This window comes from Panthera tigris, chromosome A1 (genome assembly GCF_018350195.1).
Source record: "Panthera tigris isolate Pti1 chromosome A1, P.tigris_Pti1_mat1.1, whole genome shotgun sequence".
NCBI classification, from domain to species: domain Eukaryota; kingdom Metazoa; phylum Chordata; class Mammalia; order Carnivora; family Felidae; genus Panthera; species Panthera tigris.
In genome coordinates, this window is record NC_056660.1 from 70,557,723 (window position 1) to 70,576,275 (window position 18,553).

An 18,553-nucleotide genomic window follows, 5' to 3' on the forward strand; every position below is an offset into this window, starting at 1 on the left:
GTCGGCCGGGGCGACAATGGCGGGGCTCTGGGTTGGGGCGGCGGCGCTGGTCGGGGCCGGGCGGCGTGGGCGGCGGTTGCCGCAGCCGCTGATGCGGAGCTCAGCGCTGTGGACCCTGAAGGTGAGGAGCGAGCGGGCTCCCCGCGGGCCTGGGCTTCGCTGGGCTTCGCTGGGCTCGCAGCCCCGCAGCGCCTGCGGTGGCCGGTGTGGCGGAGAGCGCCCCGCGGTTCCCGGGCGACGCCGCGGCCCGTTCCGCAGCCGTCGGCGCCCCTCGTCCCTCTGCACCCGCGTTGGCGCTGGAGCGCAGCCCTTACCCGGAGGCTCGTGGAGTCGGAGGGGCCCTCCGAGCCGGCAGGCGTGCGCCCTCGGCTCGCTGGCCCCTGGGAGCGGCTGACAGCCGTGTGGCTGGCGCCTACGTGCTTTTTCCCTGCAGCCGTTCTTGTGCCTTACGGCTTCGGCTTCCCAGGGTGGATTCTTAAGGATCCTTACAGTTTGTTTTCTCTTGGCTTTTTCCTAATTTTAGGGACACTGAATTGCTGCCGAAGTAGAATTAGGGTTGTGAGTTTATCTCAACTTCTAAAGTGTCTGCGATGCCAGGATTGCTACTACCTTTTACGTTTGAGTTGAGAGCCTATTTCAATTGAATTACATGGCGGTTTGCTGTGTGTGCATCCTGTGAGTTTAGTTTTCTTTTCTATGTAGTGGTTAGCCGGAGTTTTGTACAATTGATCTAAACCCATTTTTCCTCTGTGCTGTGTGCCCCAGGGTTTCTTGATGACAGCCTTGGCTCATATGTTGGAGTGTCTGTGGGCCGCTGTTAAGACTTCCTCTTGAAAATGGAGTCTCTTGTAGTTTCTGAGCAAAGACGACTTGACTTTACTAATAGGGTTTATTAAGTCATTTCAGCGAATTCTTTAAAATGAGGGTCTCCCTGAAAACCACCTGTCATTTGGTTCATCTGCTTGTTAAACTTCCTTAAAAGAAAAAAATCTTTTAAAAATTGTCACATAACTTGATTTATTGTCCTTGAGCTCTAGAATTGGAAAACACTTTAGAGATGATCTGGCCCATCCCATTCTCTTAAAGAGGAGGGAACTGAGGCCCAGGTGAGCACTGTGGGAGCTCCAGCTCCAAGTGGAAGTGAGCCTGCACCTGTGTTAGCTTAGCTTCAGCTTTGGATGCCACTCTCAAAGTACACAGTGTTCTTTGTGTGGCCACAAAATCTGTTTTTAAATGCTTTTGTTATCTTAGTCTTTGTTGGCTACATTAGTTGCAGTTGTCACATCTTATGCTTTTACATAGGAGGCGGCCTGGTGTAGTGGAAGGAAGGCTTGGGCTTTGGAGTCAGTCACACAGATGATGTTTTGTATATTAGACAAGTCACTTTGCTGGGACTCAGCTTCGTCCTTTCAACTACTTTTTTATTCAACAAATCTTTATTGGATTATTTCCTGTATTCTACCAATGGGGAACAAATATAGTTTCTGCTCTCTTAGATATGGTAGTCTATTAGAGAGAGACAAGTAAGTGTAAAATGCTATTAGGGGAGAGGTCTTGGTGCTATAAGAAAATACAATGGAGAGATTTGACCAAGTCATGATATTGAGCTCTATGTCATAGGTACCGTTCTGGTGCTTTACTTGAATTAATTTATTCAGTCCTCACGACAGCCATATAATGCCGATTTATAGATGAAGATATTGAGGCACAAAGTGTTATGTGACTTGCTCAAAGCTATGGAATTGGTAAGTGGCAGAGCTAGGATATAGGACTCCAGAACTGGTGCCCTTAATCATGCTATCCTGCTTAAGGGAAAGGACTGTTTTCCTTTGGAAGTGAAAATTGAAACAAGTTTTGAAGGATAAAGTGACTTGTAAAGATAGAAGAGATGACTGTGAAAGAATAGCATGTGCAAAGGCCCTGTGGCCAGAGGGAATGACAAGATATAAGCACTGAGAAAAGCCTACTTAGGCTGTAGTGTGCAGAGATTAGACAGTGCTAGGGAGGTAGGTATGAATCAGGTTGTGCTTGCTTTGCAGATCAAGCTATTACTTTTGGTCATTATGTTATAGTGATGGGAAGTCATTCATGTTGGAGGTAGGAAGGATTGCACTGACATTTTAGATTGGTGAGGCTGAGAGGAAAGTTGTTACAGTATTTATTGCTATATACTTTTTAGACGTTATTGGGGTATAATATATAAGCTTTGATCTTTCTCCATACTCCCCCCCTTTTTTTAAAGATTTTCTTTTTTTTTTTTTTTACATTTTTTTATTTTTGAGAGACAGAGTGAGCAGGGGAGGGGTGGAGAGAGAAAGAGACACAGAATCTGAGGCAGGCTCCAGGGTCTGAGCTATCAGCACAGAGCCCGGCGCTGGGCTCGAACCCATGAACCGTGAGATCATGACCTGAACCGAAGTCGGATGCTTAACCAACTGAGCCACCCAGGCGCCCCAAAAGATTTTATTTATTTATTTATTTTTTATTAAAAAAAAATTTTTTTTTTTAACATTTATTTATTTTTGAGACAGAGACAGAGCATGAACAGGGGAGGGGCAGAGAAAGAGGGAGACACAGACTCTGAAACAGGCTCCAGGCTCTGAGCTGTCAGCACAGAGCCCGATGCGGGGCTCGAACCCAGGAACCGTGAGATCATGACCTGAGCCGAAGTCGGACGCTCAACCGACTGAGCCACCCAGGCGCCCCTAAAAGATTTTATTTTTAAGTAATCTCTACATCCAACATGGGGCTCAAATTTACAACCCTGAGGTGAAGAGTCACCTGCTCCACCCACTGAGCCAGCCAGGCACCCCATCTCCCGCTTTCTTTTAGCGTGTTGCCAGAGACTGCATCTTGTCTATTTCTGTGTTCTCAGCGCAGTGTTTAACACAATAGGTGCTGGATGTGTGACAGTACTGACTGGAGTAGAGTGCCAATAAAGAATTCCTCCCATAAGTGGGAAGAATCTCTGGAGTTCACTGTTACTTTGGGGGAAGAACTTGCACTGCTGCTTAGCTTCTTTATGTGCTTTTTTTTTTTTTTTTAATTAAAAAAATTTTTTTTAACACTTATTCATTTTTGAGAGTGAGAGAGACAGAGCATGAGTGGGGGAGGGTCAGAGAGAGAGGGAGACACAGAATCCGAAGCAGGCTTCAGGCTCTGAGCTGTCAGCCCAGAGCCGGACACGGGGCTCAAACTCATGGACTGCAAGATCATGACCTGAGCCGAAGTCGGACGCTCAACCGACTGAGCCACCCAGGCAACCCTCTTTATGTGCTTCTTTTACATGAATTTGAAATGTGCTCCACTGAGTCTGCCTTTGAAGCAGAACCATTTAAATATTTTATTCCTGCCATTCCTCTTTCCCATCCTGCAAGCCATTTGGTTGGTTGGAAAGCAGACTGGCAACTCTAGACCCTAGTGTCCCCATTCTTTTAGCCAGTTAGCAGAACTTGTTTGCTTTTAGGGTATATGTAGAGTTGACCTTTTAGTCTTGTTTTGTGTATCAGCACATTTTGTTTAAATACCCAGTTTTTTTTTTGTTTTGTTTTGTTTTTTTTTTTCTGTCTCCATTTTTCAGTGGCTCTAGGATGTTGGTTTTAGGGTGATTGTTACAGTGTATTGAACTCTTATATGCCTTACATGGTTTCATGTTTTATCTCTCATCTGTATAGCAAGTAGGTAAAAAGTTGCAGTATTACAGACCAGGAAACAAACATCAGCAGTGAAGTAACTTGCTTAAGGACACAATTGATTGAGGCAGAATTTCAACCTTGGATGGTATGATTCCCAAACCTTGTTTTCACAGTTACAAATTGTCTCTCATTTAAGTGATGGTCTCATTGTATGGTGCATTCACAGAACTTAAATGCTCAAGCTTTATGTTCCTTAAAATTCCAAGAATTTCTTTTCTAGTCTTGAAAAAGAATGTTTAAGCCTATCTGAATGCTTTAGAATTGCCCGGAGGTAAATCTTTCCAACATGCTGATAAATTTCTGACAATCATTTGGGAAGAAAATTTTCTAAGATTATTACAGAAACCAGTTCTGGCATGATAAAATGCTTATGGACATTTGTGTATTTATACATCTGCTTTTTGGGTTTTATTTCGTCAAGAGGTTCAGAACTGAGGAGTGATTGGTAAAATCCTTTTCTAAATAAGAGGGAAAGATGGGGGACAGTTTAATCAAAAGAGTGAGGGAAAAGGCATTGTTTAAATGATTCCAAAAATTTTTAAAGATTTTATTTTTTTAAGTAATCTCTACACCCAATGTGGGACTTGAATTTATAACCTCGAGATTAAGAGTCGTATGCTCTACTGACTGAGCCAACCCTTAAATGATTCCTATTTTTTAAAAGATGTGGGTAGGGGCGCCTGGGTGGCTCAGTCAGTTAAGCGTCCGACTTCAGCTCGGGTCACGATCTCGCGGTCCGCGAGTTCGAGCCCTTCGTCGGGCTCTGGGCTGATGGCTCAGAGCCTGGAGCTTGCTTCCGACTCTGTGTCTCCCTCTCTCTCTACCCCTCCCCCGTTCATGCTGTGTCTCTCTCTGTCTCAAAAATAAATAAACGTTAAAAAAATTTTTTTTAAAAAGATGTGGGTAAATGGGAGAATAGGGATGAAAAAGGAAATTTGAGAAGGAAACATATTTTGGGGGTAGAAACAATGTTTCCTTTTAGGTAACCTGAGTTAGATGACTACAAGAGTCATGTTGAGTTGGTGGGAAATAAGAGGGAAATTGGCGGCAGGTTTTTGGGTGATCTGAGGTAGAAGTTGGATGTGAACTCTGCAGGATATAGTAAGTTAATACTTAACTGAATACTCCATCTTTTTAAATTTATTTATTTTTTTGTTTTAGAGCATGAGCGGGGCAGAGGAAGAGAGAATCTTAAGCAGGCTCCACACTCAGTGGGGCTCGATCCCACAACACTAGGGTCATGATCTGAGCCCAAATCAAGAGTTGGATGCTCAATCGGCTGAGCCACCCCGACACCCCAAGAATACTCCCATCTTATTGCCCTAAATTCAGATTTGAAAAAAAGATGAAGAGACAGGAGGATTTAGAGGAATGGTTTGAGAGGAGTCTGTATAGTTCGTTCCTTCATCTAGAGATGTAGTTCTCTGTCCCTTCAAAGAGTGTTTGTGGAGCATCTGTGAAGTGCCTGCTACTATGATATGTACTGAGGAGATCAAAAGAAACTAAAACATGTTCCCTCACCGTGTCCCTGGTGTAGAGAGGTCAAGGAATAAAAATAAAAGACTGAAGGAAGAATTTGATAAGGTCTGTAGTCTTTAATGATAGTGATTTCAGTAGTGTGGTATATTCTTATATATAGAAATATTGCTTTGTTTTGAAGATACCTTCCAGTAGTTGGAGCAAATACATACTGTTTTGAAAAATCAGGGTGTTGTATGATTTAAAAAAAATTATTTTAAATTCCTACTGACATTTTTATAAAAAAAAAGACAAACTGTGATGGGGTCAGTATTAATAAGATAAAAATAAAAGTGAATTTCAAAAACGTTGGAAAATATAATTTTCAGGCTTATAATTTCAGTCAGGAAAACTAATAGAGCATCCGTGGGACACAGCTGGTGGCTTAAAACCACACTTATTTATTCCTTCACAGTTATGGAGGCTAGAAGTTGGAAATCAAGATGTTGGCAAGGCCATGCTCGCTCTGAAGGCTCCAGTGAAGAATGCCTCCTTGTCTCTGGGCTTCTCGTAGCTCCAGGCATCCCTTACCTTGTGGCTGCAAGTCTCTGCCTGTGTCCTCACATGGCCTTCCCTTCCTTCTCCCTGTGTGTACTCTCCTCTTCTTTCTTTTCTAAGGGCACTTGTCTTTGGATTTAGGGCCGTGACCAGGATCCAGGATGATCCCATCTGGAAATATATCACCAAAGACCCTTTTTCCAGAAGAGGTCATAGCCACAAGTTCTAAGATATGGACACACAATTTTGGAGGCCACCATTCAATCTGCTACACCTGCTATGTGCCAGGTGCTGTTTAATGCTGGGGTATAACGGTGAACGTCTCTGCCTTCATTGTGGTTATATCCAGGTAGAGCACACTGACTGTGTTCACAGAAATAGATGAGTTCAGGGTTGCCTGCATGGCTCAGCCAGTTAAGCATCTGACCTTGGCTCAGGTCATGATCTCACTGTTCGTGAGGTCGAGCCCCACTCCAGGCTCCACGCTCTCTCTCCCTTTCTCTGCCCCTTGCTCACCACGCTCTCTCTCAAAAATAAAAAAAATAAAAATAAAAAAGAAATAGATAAGTTCAAAGAGCAGTAAGTGCTCTGAAAGGAGAAAAATAGAGTGGTGGTGGTATTGAGAACTGCTAACCTAAAAAAAAACAGGGGGCACATTTCTGAGCATGTGGCATTTGAACAGGAAAGTGACCCAGATTACCACGTGACAATCTAGGGGACTAGCAATCCAAAGGAAGGCCAAGCAAAAGCTCTGAGTTGCGATCGTATTTGGTATAGTCAAGGGATGGGTGTGGCCAGTGTGGCTGGAGTGAATGAATGACCGAGGAGTGCTAGGAGATGCGGTAGGTATGCCAGTCATATAGGGGCTTGTATGTGCAATTTATCCTAATCGTGAGAGTCCCTTGGAAGATTTTGAGCAAACTGGATCCATGTTTTGGAAAGACCATTCTGAATGCTATGTGGAGAATGTCCTAGTGGAGACTGGGGTGGGAAGAGTGGCATCAGGGAGACCAGTTAGGAGGCCATTGTAGAAGTTCAACAAGAGAGGATGGTAGGGTGGTCGCACTGGAGTTAGACCTGGTAAGACTTGGGATATATTTTAGAACTAGAGCCAGTAGTATTTACTGTTGGGTTCAAAGGGAGATGTAAGCAAAGAGTGGAATCAAGGATCCCTGAAAGGAAGGCACAAAAGGCTGCCGCATATTGTAGGATTCCATATATATGAAATGTCCAGAATAGGTAGATGCATAGACAGACGGCAGACTAGCAGGTGCCAGGGGCTGGGGGTGGGGACTGGTAGAAACTGCTAATAGCTAAGGGGTTTCTTTTTGAGGCAATGAAAAAATGTTCTGGAATCAGATTGGTGATGGTTCCACAACTTTGTGAATATCCTAAAATACATAGTTGTGTACTTTATTTTTTTTTTATTTTTATTTTTTAACGTTTATTTATTTTTGAGACAGAGACAGAGCATGAACGGGGGAGGGTCAGAGAGAGAGAGGGAGACACAGAATCTGAAACAGGCTCCAGACTCTGAGCTGTCAGCACAGAGCCCGACGCGGGGCTCGAACTCACGGACCATGAGATCATGACCTGAGCCGAAGTCGGCTGCTTAACCGTCTGAGCTACCCAGGCGCCCCCATAGTTGTGTACTTTAAAAGAATGCGTTTTATGGTATGTGAATTAAATCTCAATTTACAGGGGGGAAAAAAGAGTGACTCTTAGGTCTACCTGAGCCCTTGGGTGGGATAGTCTTAGTGTTTTGGAACGCTGCAGCTTGGGGTGGAAGATGAAGACAGCAGTTTCCATTGACATGATTTGATGGAATTTACAAAACACAGAGGGATGGTTGATCTTATTTGTTGTTTGTGGGGTGCTGGATGGCTGTGCAAAGTATTTTGAAACCATATTCTAGGGTTGATGATTCTAGGGTTGTTGCAAATGGCAAAGGAGGAAAAAAGCTGTATTCACATTTAATCATCAAACCGCCTTCAAATGATTCTCGTTTCCACAGCTGGGGTTAACTAAGTTGCTCAAGGTCACACAAGAATTAAGTGGGAGATTCAGGATTCAAAGTCAAATCTACAGTGCTTTTATTATACCATATTAATAAACTTAGTAAAAAGAATAAAGGAGAAATTTATACATCTTGACATGAAAACTAGTTTGAACTCCCTAGTAGCCACAGAGAAGAGGGAAGCAGTAGGCTATTGACTGCATAGAATATGTAAAGAATATGTAAAAACAGGGCCACCTGGGTGGCTCAGTCGGTTGAGCGTCTGACTTCCGCTCAGGTCATGACCTCGCGGTCTGTGAGTTTGAGCTCCGCGTTGGGCTCTGTGCCGACAGCTCAGAGCCTAGAGCCTGCTTCAGATTCTGGGTCTCCCTCTCTCTCTCTCCCCTCCTCTGCTCATGCTCTCTGTCTCAAAAAATAAATAAACATTTAAAAAAAATAAAACCCCAATTCGTCGAATAAATAAGTTTGATACTCATTTTACAAAAAAATGCAGTCATCTTTCTTCCTATCTCATTGGTTGTCACTGATCTAGCACTTTGTGAAAGTTACAGTTGTGGAGAAACAGTTCTATTGGAGGTGGGATGGTTACAGAAGAGTGAAGAAAGCAGGATAGAACAGGGGGAAAAAAGCTAAGCAAGGAAGGGGCCTCAGCTGGAGACTAGCTTTAGTCTCACCCTATAGGGGAGCTCTGAAGCAGTGATTCTTAAAGTGGGGACTCAGTCTGTAGCAGAAGTAGCATTACCTGGGAACCTGTAGAAATGCAAAATTTTCAGTTGCCCCCCAGACTGGCCAATTAGAAGCTGGGGATGGAGCCCAGCAATGTTTTCACAAGCCCTCCAGGTGATGCTGATACACAAGAAAGTTAGAGAAGCACTGCTGTAAATTAGCCCTGTTCAATAGAATGTTATGCGAGCTGCAAATGTAGTTTTCTAGCACTCACATTAAGAAAATAAGATGAAATTAATATTAGTGTATTTTATTTAACTCAGTATATTCAAAATATTTTAACATATAAATGTAAAAAAAATTATTGAAGTCTTTTGCATTGTTTGGGTATTAAGTCTTCACATCTGGTGTGTATTTTATACTTGGAGCACATCAGAATTTGGACTGGTGCATTTCAAGTGCTCAGTATGTGGCTAGTGGCTGCCATATTGGACAGCCAGTTCTTAATAACCAGAGCACCCTACTGAATTGGTCACACTTTGAGGTGAGTGGGGATGGCCTTTTGTACACCCTTGTTAGTCAGTCATTGGCTGTGGGCTGAGAGAGGGGCAGCTCCCGGTCTTAACGGAGAACTCCTGTCTGGTTAAGGCAAGTGGGTCAGTCCAGGGAGCAGGTGTGAGTTGTGAGTGGTCAACACAGCAGCTGGGGAAGCCGTGCTGACTGCTGAAGAGGCTCTGGAAGGGGCCCTGGCAACATCTGCTACAGGCGGGATGGGAAGAATGGCCTGAGAGGGGAGCTGGGTAGAATGATGACAAAGTTTAGAGTTGATGTATGCAGTTTCCTGGTGCTCTAACTCACTGTGGAGGCATAGCCAGAGAATCTTGAGGTTTGATCACCTCTCAAATACCAGGTATTCAGCCTCGCTTTTGACGGAAGGTCAGACTGTAGAAGATTGGGCTGGCTAGTGAGGTCCCAAAGACTAAATAGTTCATGTCTGTTTTGAAGAAAAAGCTGTGCTTAAGTGAAAAAGCCTGACTTACGTGTTTTTGGAGGTTGTTCCCAGGTCGCCCTGGGGCTGTTACAATGCTGCAGTTAAATACTAAGCGAGGCTGCTCCTTGTGAAACATGGAGAGGAACTTCTCTTGGAGATTTTGAAGCTGAAGCATTAGCTAATGTTGACTTTCACCTTGGTAAGATCACTTTATGGCTCTGTTAATCCCTGGTCTTGAGGATAGCTGCTACTTTGAAGCAGAATGCATCCTAATCATGAATTAGCCTGTTAACAGATTTTAGTATTCTCCATTTGAATGCTGCTGTGGATGTGTTAAGCATAATGGTAGTTTTGATTTTTACACTAGCGTTTGGTTTTAAACTAGTGTTTACGTTTCTTTCTTTCTTTCTTTTTTTTTTTTTTGAGATAACTGCTAGTGGATTTACCAGTTTCGGCTGCCACATGAGGTCATGTCCAGAATGTGAAAGTAGGTGCTGTGTTAGAAACACATATTTGTTTCCCTGTTTGCAACGGCTGGAAAGCTTGTATGCAGTTTGTTGAAAAGCTATAGCCTTTGTCGTCCTCCCCCGCACCCCCCCTTTTTTTTTTCTTTTGGTTAACAATTATTATGTACTTTATAGAACATGCAAATCTGAGTCTGGACCAGAGCTCCTGATTATTACTACCCTAATGGCAACTCCCAAAGGAAGGGTCTGGTACAATTTTAAGAAGGGAACAGCTGTATAATTGGATTTAGTTATTGTGTAATAATCTCTTACATTTTGTTGGTGCTTTACAGTTTGTAAAGGTTTGTGTGATCCTTTCAACAACTGTAGGGTATCTCTACATTTTACTAAAAGAAACAAAGTCCAGAGAGATGATTTGCTTGGTGGTGCATGACTACGAAGCGGTGGACCTAAGTGCTGACCCAGGTCTTGTGACCCTGAAGGTTCTGCTACTTGCCATGTGCCACACTGTTAGCAGATATTTCTTTTCCACATGTGGAAATCTTTATCTTGTAGAAGAGAACCAATGGTAAGAGGTTGTTGGGAAGTCATTTTGTATACACTGACCTTTCTCCTCTTGGCTGTGATAGGCTAAATAGTCTTTATAATTGGAGTTGATTCAGGTGTTTCTCTTGAACTTCTGTTTTTAGGAAATACCTTAAAAAACTTTGGATGGAGCTTGTAGCCAGTTTGTTATATGCTTAATAAAAGTAATGAATTAAAATTCTGTGTAGAGGTGCAAATTAAGCAGATTTCTCCTAACTATTCTCTGTATTTAAAAAAAGAAATTTTAGGGGTGCCCAGATGGCTCAGTTGGTTAAGCGTCTGACTCTTGATTTTGGTTCAGGTCATGATCTCACGGTTGTGAGATAGAGCTGGGTGTTGGGCTCTACGCTGGGCTTGGAGACTGCTTAGGGTTCTCTCTTGTCCCCTGACCCTCCTTCTCATGCTCTTGTTCTCTTTTTCTCTCTCAAAAAAATAATAAATTTTAGGGGCTCCTGGCTGGCTCAGTTGGTGGAGCATGTGACTCCTAACCTTGGGGTCATGAGTTCTAGCCCACGTTGGGTGTGGAGATTACTAGGAAACAAAATGATGAAAGAAATTTCATGTTGTATCTCTACAAAAATTATCTGATTTTTGACCTGTATTTTTTATAACTTTGATCTTCCATAAAGGTCTCCCAGGAGTGAACAGGAACAGAGAAAGGTCAACTATAAACCAGTTCAGACCCTGGTTTCTTCTTTATAGTTCTGCTCTTCTAGTTTTGCTTGGACCAGTTGTACTTCTAGTTACTTGGTTAACCAGGGGAATCCATGTTTTTTTTTGAAATTTTGGGACACATTATCACAAATTCAAATGTGTAAAAGCTATATGCTTTTTTTTTTTTTTTTTTTTTTAAATACTGGTGGTAAAATAGTCTGAGGTCTTCAGAATCAGGTATTTTAAATAGTAATAAAAAGATTCCAAAACACCAGTTTGATCAATAAGTATAGTGCTACAGCTTCTACATTTTGGCCAGATGTAACTTGTAATAGAGTGGATTTAGTTTTAAGAAGTGTGTGGCATAGACTTTTTTTTTTTTTTTAAGCGTAGGCTTTTTTTTTTTTTTTTTAAGGTTTGTTCATTTTTGAGAGAGAGGGAGTGTGTGTGCTTGTGCAAGCGGAGGGGGGTGCAGAGAGAGGGGATAGAGGATCTGAAGTGAGTTTTGTGCTGACTGCAGAGTGCCTAATGTGGGGCTCGAACTATGAACCATGAGATCATGACCTGGGCCAAAGTCAGTCACTTAACCTACTGAGCCACCCAGTGGGCACCCAGGTGCCCCTGGCGTAGATGTTTTCTATTTTAGTTTTAGGTTACTGATAGTTTCACTGGAAGTAAATATAGCATAATTGAGTCAGTGCCCCCAAACAGTGGTCAGAGCCTGGCAACTTGAGATTTCTGAGTGGTTTGGGGATAGAAACTCTTACTTTTGGGGCAAGTGTAGCTTATTCCTCATGGGCTCATCTAATTAGGTAGAGTCTGGAGGTTTTTATTCCCAGAAGTAGCCTGGAAACTTAGTGCATTAATTCATACTGATGAAAATTTATGAAATCAGCTCGATTTACACCAAGTAGGTCTGCATGTTTGTTAGTTACTCTGAGTGTAGTAGTAGTTCAGCAGTGAGATCTGGGTCACCGCCTTGCGTGGCCTCACTGGCTTACATGTTGACTTTGGATCGAGTGCATATCCTCCCATGATCATGAGAAGCTTGTACACATTAGATACCCCTCTACTACGTAAGCTCTTGTTTTTTTGATAACTGTGGTTTAGGTTTGTAAGGGACCTTAAAGAAAAGTCATCCAGACTTTCATTTCTTAGCAGATGGGTTAGAGTGGTTTGCTCAAGTCCTAGAGTTAGGGTTAGAATTCAGGTTTCTTGATTTTCTTTCCCATAGTTCTTTGCTGGGTGGTAGGGTGCTTTTTAAAGTATTCCCCTCCCCAGACATAAACATCGCTGTTGTTCTCACTCTTCATAGGTAATTAGAATACCTAAAATGTCCATCCCAGGTTGTGTTTTTTTTGTCTGCAAGATGCACATTTGTCATCAGGAATCAGTTACAGCCTTTATTTGTTAGCGATTAAAGACACATGTGTGATTTTGTCTTTTATAAAAAGATCTTGTTGACCTGTTCTTACAGCAGACCACTATGTGCCTTACAATATTAGGGAGAATTTGTAAAAATGTCAACTATTTTGTTGTTACATTTTATAAAATGGGTAGGAAGCTTGCATGTTATTTATTTTGTGTAAATACCCTAGTGCTGGTTTGCAGCAGAATGAGAAATTTCCAGGGAGCTTTTGTTTTTCTTTATTCTTGGAATTTGTTTTCTTAGTTTTCTGCATGGGCTGAGGCTATAAACACAAGACCTGATTTTCTGGAGAAGTAGTATTACCTTTATCTTATTAAGTCTGATGTGGGACTAAAATTGCTAAATATAGCTGTTCTGCTGAAGGCAGTGGAAGACTGAATTTTTATTTGAATGCATAGAGTGGTGAGACCCTCCTGGTAAATTGTTGTTGTTTTTTCCCTCTTTTAATTGTATCTTTGCATAGACATTGGTGTTCACGTGGGAGGTGCCATTACTTTTTATTATCTCAAAATAAACTCCAGAATGCTTTGAATAGATCTGTGCTTAAATTTTGCAACCATTGCAACCTAGCCTAATGACTTTGGACAAATTAAAATTCTCAAGACTCTGTTCTCTCATTAAAATTGGGCCTAATACTCTTGAACTTACAGGGATGTCTGAAGGTATTTAAGAGTGAGTTTTGGTCTTTAAAAAAAAATTTTTTTTAAATGTTTGTTTATTTTTGAAGGAGAGAGAGACAGAGTGTGAGTGGGGGAGGGGCAGAGAGAGGGAGACAGAGAATCCGAAGCAGGCTCCAGGCTCTGAGCTGTCAGCACAGAGCCCGATGTGGGGCTCGAACTCACAAACTGAGATCATGACCTGAGCCGAAGTCGGACGCTCAGGTGCTCCAGCGTGTGCCTTTTAAAGACCAAAACTCAGGGGGCGCTTGGGTGGCTCAGCTGGTTAAGCGTCCGACTTGGGCTCAGGTCATGATCTCACAATTTGTGAGTTCCAGCCCCATGTTGGGCTCTGTGCTGACAGCTTGGAGCCTGGAGCCTGCTACGGATTCTGTCTCCCTCTCTCTCTGCCCCCTTCCACTCATACTCTCTCTCTCTCTCTCTCAAAAATAAGTAAATGTAAAAAAATAAAACACACAGTATGAAGTGTGTTTTCCCAGTTTCCAACCAGTGTCTTCACTAGTCTTTTACTTTTTTTAAATTTGAGAGTAAGAGAGCACGAGTGAGTGTGTGCACAAGTTGGGGAGAGGGGCAAGGGGAGAGAGGGAGAATCCTAAGTAAGCTCCGCACTCAGCTCAGCCCATTGTGGGGCTCAATCCCATGATGCTGGGATCATGACCCGACTCAAAATCAAGAGTTGGATGCTCAATGGACTGAACCACCCAGGCACCCTGATTCACGAGTCTTTTACTTGATAGTGTGAACTTCATTTTTAAAGTGTCTTTCTTATCTATTACCTTCACTCTTATATTAAGATTACATTTTGTAATTTAAGACTTGGTGCTTTAAAAAAATAAGATCTTTGAGTTTATTTAAGAATGTTGGTATAAAAACATTTGCCTCTTATTAGCGTTGTCCTCTTAGAAAGTTCTGAGGGGTAGTACCATTTGCTTTTCACTAGCCCCACCTTTTTTTTTTTTTTTTTAATAGCTTTATCAATGACTACTGGGTAAATTGTTTTCTTAAACCTCAACTATACATTTTATTAGTGATGATTCTTAATGCTTTAAAGCCTTAAGAGAACATTTTTTTCCACATTTATAATAATGAATTAGAAGTCAACTTGATTATTAGTATTACCTTTTCACTGTACCTGTATGTTTTCCCTGTACCAGAAAAAGTAGACTAAGAAATCCCATTCAAGACCTCAGCAAATAAAAAATTCTATTTGATTACTTTCTGGTCCTTGTGAAAATTGGAGCCCCTTGAAGGCCAAGACTCTTGTTTTATGTTTTATAAAGTTCTGTGTGGTATGTGACCTTATGATCCTGGCATGTCAGTGTGCATAATCAGACCTTTCTTTAAATTTTATTTGACCCATTGATCCTTTTAAGTTTTTAATTCCAGTTAACATACAGTATTATATTAGTTTCAGGTATACAATATAGTGATTGAACAGTTCTGTGCATCACTGATGCTTATCACAAGTGTACTCCTTAGTCCCCATCACCTATTTAATTCCTCTCCTCCCTGGTAACATCAGCTGTCTATAATTAAGATTGACCCATCAGTCAGAGAAAGACAAATATCATATGACTTCACTCATGAGGACTTTAAGATACAACACAGATGAACATAAGGGAAGGGAAGCAAAAATAATATACAAACAGGGAGGGGGACAAAACAGAAGAGACTCTTAAATGTGGAGAACAGAGGGTTGCTGGAGGGGTTGTGGGAGGGGGGATGGGCTAAATGGGTAAGGGGCATTAAGGAATCTACTCCTGAAATCGTTGCACTATATGCTAACAAACTTGGATGTAAATTAAAAAAAAAAAGTTGACCCATTGACTCTTACTTTACTTTTCTGGAGATCATTCTGATGCCTTTGGTTTCTCTTGTGTGCCAAAGGGATATGTCTGGTAGTTATGATTTATCTTCCAACCTTCCATAGTTACGGCATGTGGCTTAGGACTACATGTATTGATAAAATATTTTAGGTAGATGCATACTGGAAGAATTACTCTGAAAAAATATTTTTAAAGCCCATTCAAGGATCTGTAATTTATTTCACCTTTTTTTTTTTTTTTTTTTTTTTTGGTAGCATGTCCCACACTACTCAAGACAGCACTTAATGGTGTCCCGTAGTCTCTGTTCAGCAGGATATGATTCTAATGAAAAAGTAAGTATTTAAAAAATACTGACTAGCAAAGTTATAATGGTTTTGCTTTCTTGTTTCCATGCTGTGTTCAGTGGACAGATTAAATATTAGCGCTGTATAATTACTACTCTAACATCATAGGTTTTATAGCTGCTCAATCTTTTTTCATTGTGGGCCACAACCTGAGTCTTAAATTTTGTGTTTGTACCTTTACCAGAAATTGAGTAAACTTTTAGTGTGTTTCCTTTATTATTCAGCAGAATAACTAACATAGCATTCTTTCTTAAATTCTGGGTTATTTGAGAGATTTTGATTGAACTGATTTATTTTTCCATTTACTTAATATCTGTAGGATTAATTTTGAAGGCACCTTTGTGTATTGTAAATTTTGGGGCAAGGGAATTCCAGTTAAAATCCTGATATAGGATAATAGTTGAGGCTTGTAATAGGAGAAAGAAAGGGGCTATAAGTGGTGATTAGAAAATGTCATTTTTTCTAATGACAATGACAATGAAGACCTCAAACAGGGCAGGAGAGTTTTGGTTAAGAAGAAGTGATTCAAGTCGAGAGTCAGGAAGGTAAAACTGATGAATGATTATTTGAGAACGAAATAGCTGAGGTATCTTCTGAATCCTCTCTTGAAGTATACAAAACTACTCAAAAGAATTTGGAGGCTTGGAGAAAGGGTCTGTATCATTGCAGTTTAATAACAATGTGGACACAATTTGCAGGGTATATGTCATTTAAAATTTCCTAATAGCCACATTAAAAAAAACTGAAGAAGTTAACTTTAATAGTATGTTTTAATTCTATATCTAAAGTGTTATTTCAATACATAATATAAAAAGTATCAATGAGATACTTTTTTTTTTTTTTTTTTTTTTTTGGTACCAGATCTTCTAATCCAAGTGTATAATTTACACTTCTGGCATCTCAGTTTGATTAGCCACATTTGAAGAGCTTAGTGCCAGTGGTTACTTGATTGGACTGCACTGGTCCAGATGAATTAGCTATGATAAACTCCCTTTTATGAAATAAATCCATGGTTTAATATGAAAACTTTAGTATAGAAGTTGGGGTGCATGTATGTATATTTCTGCACATGTGTTGAGTTGCAATCTAGAGGTAGTGAGCTGTCCTAACTGGGAACACACTCTATGGAGTGGTTAGCTAGTATTTGTTCAAGAGGCCACATTCAAGATTGGGGGAGACATAGAATACTACGAAGTGTTCAGCTATCTTTCTCCCTGTTAACTTTGGTAGCCTTCCTCATTAGCATAATAGGTGTTAGAAGTGGGCTCTCATTGATGAAATTAGTGGTTATGCAAGATATGTGTTCTGGCTGCTATTTAATAGAAATTCTTAGCCCCTGAATTAGAATAAAACAATCTAGTTGGCCTTTCATTCTTTATCTTTAAGGATAGAAACTAAGCTTGATCCCTAAATGAAGTGATCCTATGTGCAGCTCTTTCTTTGTCTGGAGGTTCTTGATAGATTGAGTCTGACAGTGTAGCTGGCCAAATCAGAATATTGATGTATTTACCTCAGGTGAACCTTTCATTCAGACTGTTGGAGCATTATACAATGAAGGAAGTTGAGACATCATTGAGCTTTATTTGGTAGATTTTAAGATCTTTTTTATGCCTGTTCATAAATGTATGTGTTGGTGGAGTTTGGTTTGAGGCTTCTTTTTGCCATAACCTCGTAATGAGCTTACAGTAATAGCTGACTCACCCCCCACATTGGTGGCCATTGATAATTACTAAAAATAAACAAATACGTATAACCTGGTTTAGGGAATTTATAGAGCTCTTCCCCCCACCTTGGAGTCCACTAAAGTACGTATTTTGTTTTAAATGTCTGAAATCAGATCTGCTGCCTGCTGTCTTTGTCTTCTTTGCTGTACCTTTGCTTTTAGGTAATTGTGGTGAAACTATATAGTGTGTCAGTCATGTCATAATGTCCATGATCCTTGTTGACACCTAATGGTAGTATATAGGTTTTGTGTGTTAAGACCAAGTTGCAGGCTTGCCCTTCACTCCAGGGCTGCCTTTAATTGAGCCTTTCTACTTCTAGGAATTCTTGGTGTTGTCATAGCTATTCATTAAATACTGCACTTTTTTGTTTTTTATTGTTCCTGTCCTAAGTGCAGATAGATCTGATTTTTTGGTAATACATATTTGCTAAATAAATTGATTCTCATCTGAACTTGTCATTGACTCCTTCATATTTTATCAGCAATTTCCATCAGGTTGAAATTAAACCAGGTAAAATTTAATCATTACTAAATGTACCATTTTTTTTTTTTTGACTTGAATTTTAACACATCGACTTGTCTCTGATACGTTCATAACAATAGGGAAGATTTAGTAATAATCTGCTTAGAAAAAGACCAGGAGGCTACTAAAGTAGGCCTTAAGTTAGCAGTACTATATTGTGCCTGGCGTAACAAATGTGATCTTAGGTGTCACTGTTAATACAGTGTTTAAAGCTTGTACCATTATACTCCGATCATGTCACATTGTGGTATGTTTTGATATGAATACCTGGATGTGAGCTCTGGCTTTGCCCCTGTGAATTTTAAGTGATTTAGGCAAGTGATTTGGCTTCATCAAGCCTTAATTTTCTCATTTGTAAATTGGGGATGTTCTCAGCTGACCTCATAGGACTATTCTGAGCCTTAAATGAGACATAGTGGACAGAAGGGATTTGTCCTGGCATATAGAAAGCATGTGCCCTAAATGTTAGCTGCTTAATATTAGTCTTAACAACTAGGTTTTGTACATTTGGAAACAGCCTCAAAATCCACAGATAGTAAATAACTGGGGTGTAAACTCAAGCCTGGGCTTCTCTAGTGAGGTGGTAGATTTACCCACTGTTCTGTACCACTTCTCAGAAGTGTTGGTAAGTGACTAGTCAGTGTGTGGAGTTCTGTGGTCATTCCTTCAACAAGTACCCAGGGGAACGGGCCAGCTCAGCCCTTCTCTTGGGCTGTGAATGGAGTGAAGTGTCCTTGGTGGTTTTAGACCCTGGCTGTGAAGATCTAAGTATGGGGAGGAGAAAGAAGGAAGGAGGGATAGAGGATAGAATAAAAGGAGGTAACTTAAAACAAAAAATCTTCAGGAATTTCCATTGTGTTTCTTACCCTGGATGACCTCATTAGTAGTTAGAGAACCGCTGCTGCGAAAGTCCGTCTCTCTCTCTCTCATGGTACTTGAA

General features: G+C 40.9%; 1 protein-coding gene across 3 annotated transcripts in view; it reads left to right on the forward strand.

Moving 5' to 3' along the window:
• PCCA (propionyl-CoA carboxylase subunit alpha) overlaps positions 1-18,553 on the forward strand; it is a 477,968-nt gene that overhangs the window by 64,303 nt on the left and 395,112 nt on the right. Inside the window, exons 1-2 of one of the 3 annotated variants that reach the window (XM_042979700.1) lie at positions 9-121; positions 15,278-15,355. In XM_042979700.1, coding sequence (XP_042835634.1) covers positions 17-121; positions 15,278-15,355 — 183 coding nt within the window. In that variant the 5' untranslated portion in view covers positions 9-16. Of the gene's footprint in view, positions 1-8; positions 122-5,674; positions 6,000-15,277; positions 15,356-18,553 lie in introns of those variants that run through there. The other 2 variants (XM_042979707.1, XM_042979710.1) reach the window with 2 other exon arrangements.